Source organism: Oryctolagus cuniculus, chromosome 7 (assembly GCF_051225735.1).
Source record: "Oryctolagus cuniculus isolate XC-2025 breed Fujian yellow rabbit chromosome 7, ASM5122573v1, whole genome shotgun sequence".
Classification (NCBI taxonomy): Eukaryota; Metazoa; Chordata; class Mammalia; order Lagomorpha; family Leporidae; genus Oryctolagus; species Oryctolagus cuniculus.
In genome coordinates this window covers 121750916-121763099 of record NC_142873.1, presented here as the reverse complement: position 1 = coordinate 121763099, position 12184 = coordinate 121750916, and the positions used below count along the sequence as shown (strand labels likewise).

Below are 12184 nucleotides of genomic sequence, written 5' to 3'. Positions count from 1 at the left end.
TCTCACAACATGGTGCATGGCACCACATGGCAAAAGCACATGTGAGAGAGGACAGTTACATGGACAATGAGGAAGCAAGACAGCGGCTCGCTCTTTATTTTTTTTTTTAAGATTGATTTATTTATTTGAAAGTGTTACAGAGAGAGAGAGAGAGAGAGAGAGAGTCTTCCATCTGATGGTTCACTCCCCAGTTGGCCGCAACGGCTAGAGCTGCGCCAATCCAAAGCCAGGAGCCAGGAGCTTCTTAAAGGTCTTACTACCTTTCAACACCATTACACTGGGGACCAAGCTTACAACACAAGTAACTTTGAAGAACAAACTAAATCCGACCATAGCACAGAATTTGAGGTAGCCTGAATGTCAAGATGGTTGTGGGGTAGGGAGAGTCAGGGGAAAGAAATTCTATTTAGCCCTTGTAATGTATTTTTTTTATCTAAAGGTATTCTACTTTCAAAATAATTTTACACATTCTCTTTTAAGATGTATTTATTTATTTATTTGAAAGAGTTACAGAGAGAGACAGAGACAGAGAGATATCTTTCATCCACTGGCTTTCATCCGAATGGCTGCAACAGATGGAGCTGAGCCAGGCTGAAGCCAGGAGTTTCATCTGCGTGTCCCAGGTGGGGACAGCGGCCCAAGCATTTCAGTCATCTTGCACTGCTTTCCTAGGCACATTAGCAGGGAACCAGACAGGAAGTAGAGCAGCTGGGCCTAGAACCAGCGTCCATATGGGATGCTGGCATCACAGGCAGCAGCTTTAGCTTTACCTACTATGTCATATATTCTATTTTCAAAATAAATCACAAATCTTCCCAACACCACGGCTATTTCCTTAGTCCGTGCAGTCATTACAACTCCTCTCCTAACCAGTCTCCCAATTTCCATTCTAACCTCAATACTCCAGCATATCTGCCATAACATATATCTCAAGTCTACTCTCAGCAGCCTGTATAAAGCATATTAGTCTGGTAATGAGCTGAACTGCATTCCCCCAAAAATTCATATGTTGAAGCTTAAAGTCTACTACCACAAAATATGAATTTATTTGGAGGCAGAGCCTCTAAAGAGGTGATTAGGAGGGGCTGGTGTTGTGGCACAGCAGGTAAAGAAGAAACCTGTGATACTGGTTCAAGTCCCAGTTGCTCCATTTCCAATCCACATCAGAGACCCAGATAGAGTTCATGGCTCCTGGTTTTGTGCTGGACCAGTCCGGTTCTTTGGGGAGTGAACCAGGGAATGAAAGATCTCAATCTCTCTTTTTCTCTCTCTGTTGCCCTGTTTTTCAAATAGATAAATATTTTAAGAGGTGATTAGGGTTGGCCTTGATCCAATCTCACTTGTATCTTCATAAAAAAAGGAAATTTGGATACACAAAGAAATGTCAAAAATATGTGTACAGAAGCAAGATCATGTGAGGAAATATTAAAAAGACAGCGAGGATGAGGACTCAGAAGAAACCAAAACTGCTGACACCTTGATCTTGGTTCTAGTGCCCAGGATTGTGAGAAAATAAGTTTCTGTGGTTTAAGCCACCTGTCTGTGGTATTTTGTTATGGCAGTCCTAGCAAACTAATACAGGGCCATTTCCCTCTTCAAAAACCATCAATGGAGCTTCCTATCATAAACGTGGAATAAAATCCAAAATCCTTACCATGTCCTGTAAGGCTCTAGATAATCTGGCCCACCACCATCTCTCCAATGTTCTTTCCACCACTCTTCCCAAATGACTTCACTCACTGTGGTTTTTTTAAACATTCCAGAGACTCTCAGGACAGGGTCATTGTTCTTTCTGTTCATCTGGCCCTAAAGGCTCTTGCCCCAGATCCATTACTTGCATTCCTCCCTTAAGTCTTTGCTGAAATGTTTTCTTTTTCGAAATGACTTCTTTAATCACACATCATAAAATAGCACCCCAGTAAATATCTGCTTTTATTATGATTTCACCTTATTCATACCATTTGTCATTACTTTATGTCTTTAAAGGGTTTTTTCTTCATGGTTATATCCTATGATATCACCCAGCACACAGTTATATGAAACATTTAAAAAACATTTGTTAGGGCCAGCACTTTGGCATAGCAGGTAAAGCCGCCACCTGCAGTACTGGCATCCCATATGGGCGCCGGTTCAAGTCCCGGCTGCTCCATTTCCAATCCAGCTCTCTACTATGGCCTGGGAAAGCAGAAGATGGTCCAGGTTCTTGGGCTCCTGTACCCACATGGGAGACCCGGAAGAAGCTCCTGGCTCCGCTTCAGAATGGTATAGCTCCAGTCATTGCAGCCATCTGAGGAGTGAACCAGCAGATGGAAGATATCTCTCTCTCAGCCTCTGCCTCTCTGTAACTCTGACTTTCAAATAAATAATCTTATTAAAAAATTTGTTTATTTAAAGGCAAAGCTAGGGATACGGGACACTATGGCGTAGCAGGAACCAGCATCCTATGTAGAAACCAATTTGAGTGCTCCACTTCCAAGCTAATGTGCCTATGAAAGCAGCAGAAGATGGCCCAAGCAGTCATCTGGGAGGCCCAGAAGAGGCTCCTGGCTCCTGGCTTCAGACTGGCCCAGGTCCAGCTACTGTGGCCATCTGGGGAGTGAACCAGCAGATGGAAGATTTCTCTCTCTCTTTCTCTTTCTCTCCCCTTCCCCCAATAAACTCTGCCTTTTAAATAAACCTTTTTTAAAAAAAGTGTACATATGAAACACATGAAAAACTTGCTCCCTTTACAGAAATAAAAAAAATTTTAAATAAAAAGGCTACACGAGGCCAGCACTGTGGTATAGTGAGTTAAACCACTGCTTGGGATACCAACATACCGTATGGGCTCTGGTGCATGTCTTGGCTGCTCCACTTCTGATTCAGCTCCCTGTTAACGTGTCTGGGAAAGCAGTGGAGGATGGCTCAAGTCCTTGGGCCCCTGCCACCCACATGGGAGACCCGGAAGAAGCTCCTGGCTCCTGGCTTTGTCATAGTTCAGTCTTAGTCGTTGTGGCCATTTGGGGAGAGAATCCACAGATGGAAGATCTCTCACTCTCTCTCTTCCTCTCTCTAACTCTACCTTTCAAATAAGTAAATAAATCTTAAAAAAAAAAAAAAAGTGACAGGATGGGGGATGGTGAGATCTTCTATCCACTGGTCCATTTTTCCCAAATTACCACATTAGTCAGGTCTGGGCCAGGCCAAAGCCAGGAGCCACGAAGTTCATCCTGTCTCCCCCAAGGGTAGCAGGGACCCAAGTACCTGGGCCACCATCCATTGCCTGCCAAGGTGCATTAGTAGGGAACTGGATCAAAAGTAGAACAGCCAGGACTAAAACTGGCACTCCAATATTGGACGCCAGTATCATAAGCAGCAGCTTAACCCACCATGCACAACACTGGCCCCCCTACAGACAATTCTTTTAATATATTTTGCTATAAAATAAGCCAAGAAATTAAATAACTGGAAGAAGACAGCTCAAAAGGAATATTAAATGACAATTTTCTCCTGCAGATGGCAACAATCACAGCATATTTCTATGTTCGTGGGAATGATCCAGTAAAAAGGGAAAAGTGATGATGCAGAATGAAAGAAGAATGACTGATAAAATACCTAACAGAACCTTAAACACAAGAAGCAATGGGCCCAGTGAACAAGTAGACAGATGGGTCTTAGATATGACAGTTCATTTATTAGTTAACAGCAGAGAAGACATACAATGACTCAAAGATACAAAGTCCCTTCAAAAATTGTAGCATAATAGAGAGAAAAGACAGTAAAACTTAGGCAAGATTGAAGAGGAGTCAGGAAAGATTCACAGAGAATTTTCACACTTGAATTTACAAGACAAAGACCAAAATGTAGGGAAAATAAGTACCAAGAAAGAAAACATGAAAACAGTGCAAGAGAAAATGAAAATGAAGCTACATAATTAAGAATTTAAGATAGAGGGCTGGGGCTGTGGTGCAGCAGGTTAAAGTCTTGGCCTGCAGTGCTGGCATCCCATGTGGGCACTGGTTTGAGTCCCAGCTGCTCCACTTCTAATCTAGCTCCCTGTTAATGAGCCTGAGAGCAGAGGAGGATGGTTCAAGTTCTTAGGCCCCTGGATCTGCACAGGAGACCTGGAAGAAGCTAGTTTTGGATCGGCTCAGCTCTGGCTGTTGTGGCCATTTGGGGAATGAACCAATGGATGGAAGATTTCTCTCTGTCTCTACCTCTCTGTAACTCAGTCTTTCAAATAAATAAAATGGATTTTTTTTGACAGGCAGAGTTAGACAGTGAGAGAGAGAGAGAGACAGAGAGAAAGGTCTTCCTTCTGTTGATTCACCCCCCAAATGGCTGCTACGGCCAGTGGGCTGCGCCGATCTGAAGCCAGGAGCCAGGTGCTTCCTCCTGGTCTCCCATGTGGGTACAGGGCCCAAGCACTTGGGCCATCCTCCACTGCCTTCCTGGGCCACAGCAGAGAGCTGGACTGGAAGAGGAGCAACCAGGACAGAACCAGCGCCCTGACCGGGACTAGAACTCACAGTGCCAGCGAGGCAGGTGGAGAACTAGCCTAGTAAGCTGTGGCACCACTCTAAAATGGATCTTAACAACAACAAAAAAAAAGATAGGCCGCACCACGGCTCAATAGGCTAATCCTCCGCCTTGCAGTGCCGGCACTTGACACAGTAGTTAAGACATCGCTTAAGGCATCCACATCCTGTATCAGAGTGCCTGACTTCAAGTCTCAACTCTCCTTCTAGTTCCAGTTTATGCATACCCTAAAGGGGCAGCAGGTGATGATTCAAATAGTTAGATCTCTGCCACCTATGTGGTAGATATGAATTGAGTCCCAGAACCCTGGTTTTGGCCTGGCTCAGACCTGTATGTTGCAGCCTTTTGGGAAGTGAACCAGAAATGCAAGGGCTCTGTCTCTCTGTGCCTTTCAAATAAGTAAGTACTATTTTTAAGTTAAACTTAAAAAAAAAAAAATCCTACAAACACACACACTCACATCTCTCTAAAAACATATCCAGAAGATCAAGTAAACTCCTGAACTACCGTCCACTTCCAACCTTTCTGAAAAGTATAATTCTGCTCCAGTCACAAAAAAATAAGAAAGGTACTATAACCTCCTCAGTTTCCTTTGAATTGGATATACTTAATGATTCTCCTCATTCTGGGAATCTATATGATAAATAAAACCTATGTCAGAGTGGAAGTCATAGAATAAACTATATTTTGTCTCCCTGTCTTCCAATCAGGTACTATTCTAGAAACAGACAAGGTAACCAGAGTTATCCTATTTATCTACTAAAACTATTTTTTTTTTTTTTTTTTTTTTTTTTTTTTTTTTTTGACAGGCAGAGTGGACAGTGAGAGAGAGACAGAGAGAGAAAGGTCTTCCTTTTTGCCGTTGGTTCACCCTCCAATGGCCGCCGCTGCAGCCGGCGCACCGCGCTGATCCTGGCAGGAGCCAGGAGCCAGGTGCTTTTCCTGGTCTCCCATGGGGTGCAGGGCCCAAGCACCTGGGCCATCCTCCACTGCACTCCCTGGCCATAGCAGAGAGCTGGCCTGGAAGAGGGGCAACCGGGACAGAATCCGGCGCCCCGACCGGGACTAGAACCCGGTGTGCCGGCGCCGCAAGGTGGAGGATTAGCCTATTGAGCCACGGCGCCGGCCCTCTACTAAAACTATTATGATTAGGCCCACACCTTAATAATTCACATGAAATAAACAGGCTTCTAAGGTAAAGAAAGTTTGATAATTCAGGTAGCCTATAAAATGGCAATGATTAGATTATGGCAGAAATAAAATGTGTTAGAAACATTTGTGGAGGCTGGTGCTGTGGCATAGCAGGTAAAGCTGCCACCTACAGTACTGGCATCGCATATGGGTGTTGTTAATAAAATGGTACTGTCCTTCAAAGCCCTGCCTGGCTTACTAGAAGTCAGGTGACCAAACGGCTCAATCACAAGTGTCAGCTCCACTCACACCTTAACAGGATTTGCTGCTCCCACTTCCTTACCTCTGCAGATACATAAGACCTGTTCTAGTACAGGCTGCTGTTCTCTCGTGCATGGGGTAGCCGCCTGTTGTGTTTCTTCCATCCGACAATAAACCTTTTCTCTTACTACAGTGTTTGGTATATTTTTTGGTGACCTTTCAGGAGCTAGTTCTTATCCCGGCTGCTCCATTTCCAATCCAGCTCTCTGCTATGGCCCAGGAAAGCAGTGGAAGATGGCCTAAGTCCTTGGGCCCCTGCACCTGCATGGGAGACCCGGAAGAAGCTCCTGGCTCCTGGCTTCGGATCAGCGCAGCTCCAGCCATTACGGCCATCTGGAAAGTAAACCAGTGAATGAAAGACTTCTCTCTCTCTTTGCCTCTGCCTCTCTGCAACTCTGCCTTTCAAATAAATAAATCTTTAAAAAAAAAAAAAATTGACCTGCGCCGTGGCTCACTAGGCTAATCCTCCACCTTGCGGCGCCGGCACACTGGGTTCTAGTCCCGGTTGGGGCGCCGGATTCTGTCCCGGTTGCCCCTCTTCCAGGCCAGCTCTCTGCTATGGCCAGGGAGTGCAGTGGAGGATGGCCCAAGTCCTTGGGCCCTGCACCCGCATCAGAGACCAGGAAAAGCACCTGGCTCCTGTCCTCGGATCAGTGCGGTGCGCCAGCTGCGGCGGCCATTGGAGGGTGAACCAACGGCAAAAAGGAAGACCTTTCTCTGTCTCTCTCACTGTCCACTCTGCCTGTCAAAAAAAAAAAAAAAAAAAAAAAATTAGGGGCTGGTGTTATGGCACAGCAGGCTAAACTGCTGCCCTTGATACCCGTATTCCATGTGGGCACCAGTTCAAATCCTGGCTACACCCAGCTGCCCGCCAACATGCCTGGGAAAGCAGCAGAAGATGGCCCAAGTGCTTGGGCCCTGCCACCCATGTGGGAGAATGGATGGAGTTTCAGGCTTCTCCCATTGGCCTGCTCCAGCCTTGGCTCTTTGCAGCCATTTGGGGAACAAACCCATGGATGGAAGACAGCTCTTTCTGCTACTCTGCCTTTCAGATAAATAAATAAGTCTTTAATATATTTACTAAGAAAAAGTTCATGACATTGTTAAATATGTTTTTAAAAAAAAAAGATTTATTTATTTGAAACTCAGAGTTACATACAGAGAGAAGGAGAGGCAGAGAGAGAGAAAGACAGGTATTCCATCCGCTGGTTCACTCCCCAGATGGCCACAACGGCTGGAGCTGTGTCTATCTGAAGCCAGGAGCCTTTATTTCATTTATTTTTAAGAGATTTGTTTTATTTACTTGAAAGGCAGAGTGACAGAGAGGGAGAGAGAGAGACAGGAAGAGGTCTTCCATCCACTGGTTCAATCCCCAAATGGCTGCAATGGCCACAGCTGAGCCAATCCGAAGCCAGAAGCCAGGAGCTTCTTTTGGGTCTCCCACAATCGGTGCAGGGACCCAAGTACTTGGGCCATCTTCCACTGCTTTCCCAGGCACATAAGCAGGGATCTGGATTGGAAGTGGGGCAGCTGGGACTCAAAGTGATACCCATATGGGATGCCAGCACTGCCAGCAGTGGCTTAACCTGCTATGCCATGGCACAGGCCCCTCTACCTTTATTTTAAAGTAAAATATTTTCTTCAGAAATCCAATCAAAACTTTAGTATAAAAGACAGGTAAAGGTAGACTGCTTTTTTGAAAGGAAAGTAAGTTACTGAAAAATACTGCTGGGGCCGGCACAGTGGTACAGTGGGTTAAGGCCTGCTTGCCATGCTGGCATTACATAATGGAGTGCCAGTGAGCCTTTGCTTCCCATCCAGCTCCCTGATAATATGCCTGAGAAAGCAGCAGAAGATAGCCAAAATACTAGGGCCCTTGCCACACCTGTGAAAACCAGGATGGAGTTCCTGGCTCCTGGCTTCAGCCTGGCCCAGACCTGGCCATTGCAGCCACTTAAGGAGTGAACCAGTGGATGGAAAAGTTGGTCTCTCCTAAACCCCTGCCAATTAAATAATATGAAGGGGCCAGCACTGTGGTATAGTAGGCTAAGTCTGCACCTGCAGCAACGGCATCCCATATGGGCACCGGTTCAAGTTCTGGTTGCTTCTCTTCCAATCCAGCTCTCTGCTGTGGCCTGGGAAAGCAGTAGAAGATGGCCCAAGTGCTTGGGCCCCTGCACCTGCATGGCAGACCCAGAGGAAGCTCCTGGCCCCTGGCTTTGGATCAGAGAGTGAAGCAGCAGATAGAAGACTTTTCTGTTTCTCTCTCTCTCTCTTTAGTTCTACCTCTGATATAAATAAATAAAAATCTTCAAAACTAAGTAAGTAATCTGAAAAAAAAAATTACTGCTGTTCTAACAGAACCCCTAATTTTAAAATGTTGAGACACTAAGGACAATGACTTGCCAGAGGCCACAGAAAGAAATGCAACATTTTATTCAAAGAACACCTTTTAACCTCCCCTTTGAAAATCCTTTTTTTCTCCTCAGGTGAAATTTACCAGTCCTTATTGTATTACTTAATACATGTAGCACATACTCCCATTATGGCTACTGTAAAACTTTAGTGCACTAATTTCACTTAATTTTTTTTTTATTTGTCAGGCAGAGTTAGACAGTGAGAGAGAGAGAGAGACAGAGAGAAAGGTCTTCCTTCCATTGTTCACCCCCAAATGGCTGCTAAGGCTGGCGTGCTGCCTCGATCCGAAGCCAGGAGCCAGGTGCTTCCTCCTGGTCTCCCATGTGGGTGCAGGGCCCAAGCACTTGGCCCATCCTCCACTGCCTTCCCGGGCCACAGCAGAGAGCTGGACTGGAAGAGGAGCAACAAGGACCAGAACCCGGTGTCCACATAGGGTGCCAGTGCCGCAGGCAGAGGATTAACCAAGTGAGCCACGGTGCCGGCCCCAATTTCACTTAATTTTTAAATGTTATCTGTGTCCCTCTAATACACTGTAAGCTTCCTGAAGGCAAGAACTGTCTTAAACAACTCTGACATCATCCAGAATGAAATGTATGGCCGGCGCCGCAGCTCAATAGGCTAATCCTCTGCCTTGCAGCGCCGGCACACCGGGTTCTAGTCCTGGTCGGGGCGCTGGATTCTGTTCGGGTTGCCCCTCTTCCCGGCCAGCTCTCTGCCCAGGAGTGCAGTGGAGGATGGCCCAAGTCCTTGGGCCCCGCACCCCAGGGGAGACCAGGAGAAGCACCTGGCTCCTGGCTTCGGATCAGTGCGGTGCGCTGGCCGCGGCGGCCATTTGGGGGTGAACCAACGGCAAAGGAAGACCTTTCTCTCTGTCTCTCTCTCTCTCACTGTCCACTCTGCCTGTCAAAAAAAAAAAAAATGTATTACATTGTTTCTGACCAAATTTTAGAAAAGATTTATGCTAGCTCAGTGTGTGGTATGGTAAGACTTAGTATTTGTGAAATAAATTTACCAAAAATTAGGCTTTTAAATAAGTGTTTAAAAATTTCATAGCAAATGCACATTATCTTTTAATTCTTTTTTTCTACTAAACCCTGAAATACCCTTGTACATGTAAAATAGAACAGGATCCTACACAGAAAAATTAGCTATTATGTAACTTTATATAGAAAGAAAAAAAAACCTGAAGCCATTATTGAACATTTAATTTGGAAGGTAAAAAAGTCTATCAGATTTGCTTCTTATTCTCATTTATATATTACCAATACAAACACATCTTTGATGAGAAAAGGAGAAAATTGGGCCCACAGATTAACGATATCTTGACCCTGACAGCCAGGTAAAAATAATACAAAGAGTTGTGTTCCATTAATCTCTAGACTCCAAGTGAAACATCTTTCTAGACCTCAATTTCAGTCACCTGTCAAATGGGGGTGCTGGGGAGTAGGAAAAATTATCTCTAAGATTCTCTCCTGCTCTAACACTGTAGAGCTTGTAACAAATCCAGAAACAGAATCCTTCTTAAGCTTGCAACTCAACAGTAAGTAAGAACTTTGTAACAATCAGTAAACCTTGCTGGGTGTATTATATGGCTCCTGTTTTCCTGCCAGCACTTGTTATTATTTAGCCCTGTGATTCCCAGCAAGAAGCAAACTCTGGGTTTTAACTTCTTCAACTTATAAAAGAATTTGTTAGACAATATGAACTCCATTTAATAACATACATTGTACTCATGGTATTTTATGAAACAAGGGATCTCTGAGGAAAACAGTGGGCTGGGACTCACTCAACAAGACGTTTAGAGGATTCCTGTATAAACCAAAAGTAGAAAATTTCAAGATGAAAAGATACCTTACAAGTTTTTCCCAACTCACCCAACTGGCCTCTTTCTAGTTTTGGAAGAGGTCACTCAATCATTCGAGAACCAGCCGTGGAAACAAGCCATTCATTTTAGGTCTGCTACGAGACAAAAGTCATTTCCAGAAGCCACACCATCCACCTGTAACTACCACCCACTAGCTTCTCCTCTGGCTTAGCAGCCCCTCAAGTATTTCTGGACAGTAACAGTAAGACCCTTAAATCGCCTCTCCTCCAAAATTAAAACCCCCAACTCTGTCCACCTTGCCGCATAACACAGTACCACGCAGCCACCCTCCCTCTCCACCTCCAGTCCTGCTTTAGTGAACGTCAAAAGTGCTCCAATAGCTCTTCCATTCCGACGCCCCGATTCCTTACGCACCCCAACACTTCCCCCTGGCCCAGCTGACACCGCATGGAAGCCTCTAACTGCCTTTAGCACCTCCAAGGAAGCACTGGGGCTGGGAAGTGTGCCCTGTTGCTCCTTCGGGAGACAGGGCGACAAGAAGTGACCGCGGCCCCCACCGAGAGGCCGCAGCCTGTCCTCCTCCCCAGTCCAAGCCTCCTCTCTCACCGGTACTGCTTGGGGTCGCTGGGAGACTTGACGATCTCAGGGTCTCCGGCATTACTGAGAGACCCCCTCCGTCCCTCCTCCTCTGATTCATCCGCTCCTAGACGGGGAACTCGTCCACTCTCGCCCAGATCCTGTCCATTGGGCTGCAAGTCGGGGCAGCTGCAGGTAGACTTCGCCTTGTTCCTTCCAGGCATGGTCCGGGTGGGAAAGGGTCTGGCAGAGTCTTCGCACCGACCCCGCGCTTCGATTCTCCACAGCGCCGCGAGCTCCCGGCCGGCCTCACGCCACAACTTCCTCCCGGTGGCACACACTGCAGCAACCGTGACTCTCCTCAGCATTCACCACCCGGCCGCAGCGATGGGCATCCCGCTCCCCAGGGCCCACCCCCTCCTCCTACTCCTCCAGCCGCTCCTCCTCCTCCGCGTTCCAGAGGCGGCGGAGGCCGGCGCTGGTGCTGCCGCAGCCGCTGGGGAGGACAGGCCTGAACCCCTCCCCCAATCCGGTCTCCCTCACGCCAACTTCCCTCATTCCCCCCACCCCCACCCTTGGGCTGTCGATGACGCTGATCTTAGCCAATCATGAGGCAAGAAAGCAATTACGCGCACGTCAACAACCAATGGGAACAGGGAAGGAGAGGAACCAAAAGGACGGGGCTGGATTCTCGGAGCACCCAGAGAGCAGTTCGAAGCATATGGTGGGCGGGGCGAGGGGTAAGAGGCGGAGAGAGTGCCGTGAGGGACGACGGGAGAAGGGCGCTGGGCCGCTGGTCAGCTGCGCGGTGTTTATGACGTATTCAGGGAAGTTGTCTGAGGCAGGCGCTGAACAGTGCTGCGCGCCTGAGGGGAAAATGCTACCCCCAGAAAACAGAGGAGCGAGTGCAGAGGACGAGTTTCGAAGTTTTGTTTTTCCCACTCGTTATACTGTGTGCACCCCATCCTCAGACCCTAGGCGCGGCTTGGGCCGTGACTCAGCACGTAAAAGCCGAGAACGCCGGAAGTCTCGCTACCACGCCGGATAGACGCTGCTCCGGAGCGGAGCTGGGCGCCGGGAACAAGTAGATGCACTTTTCCACCTATGGCCTGCCGAGCTCGAGTTTTCCTCTCAAAGCCTCAGAAAGACCGGCCTGGTTGTGCTCACGCTTTAATAAAGTAATATTTAAAAAAAAATCTCAGACTAGAACCCTTGCCATTAAGGTGCGCAGACTTAGCGAGCAGCTACAGCGTGGTGGGCCTTCAGGTTCCTGTCCCGGTCTGTACTTCAGCAGCGCCCTTTAGTAAGTCATCTAAAATGTAACTGAGACATAGACACAAATGAAATGCAAAAACAAACTTGACATTAAGATACAACGTGATGACACCATCCGGT

The 12184-nt window shown here is 46.9% G+C and overlaps 1 protein-coding gene across 2 annotated transcripts in view; it reads right to left on the bottom strand.

The window, feature by feature from the left end:
* The window catches only part of NRDC (nardilysin convertase), a 93587-nt gene extending 82291 nt beyond the window's left edge, over positions 1–11296 (bottom strand). For both annotated transcript variants that reach the window (XM_002715099.6, XM_002715100.6), the window contains exon 1: positions 10820–11296. In XM_002715099.6, the coding sequence (XP_002715145.1) occupies positions 10820–11157 (338 nt within the window). In that variant the 5' untranslated portion in view covers positions 11158–11296. The remainder of the gene's footprint in view (positions 1–10819) is intronic.
* Positions 11297–12184: the final 888 nt, after the last annotated feature.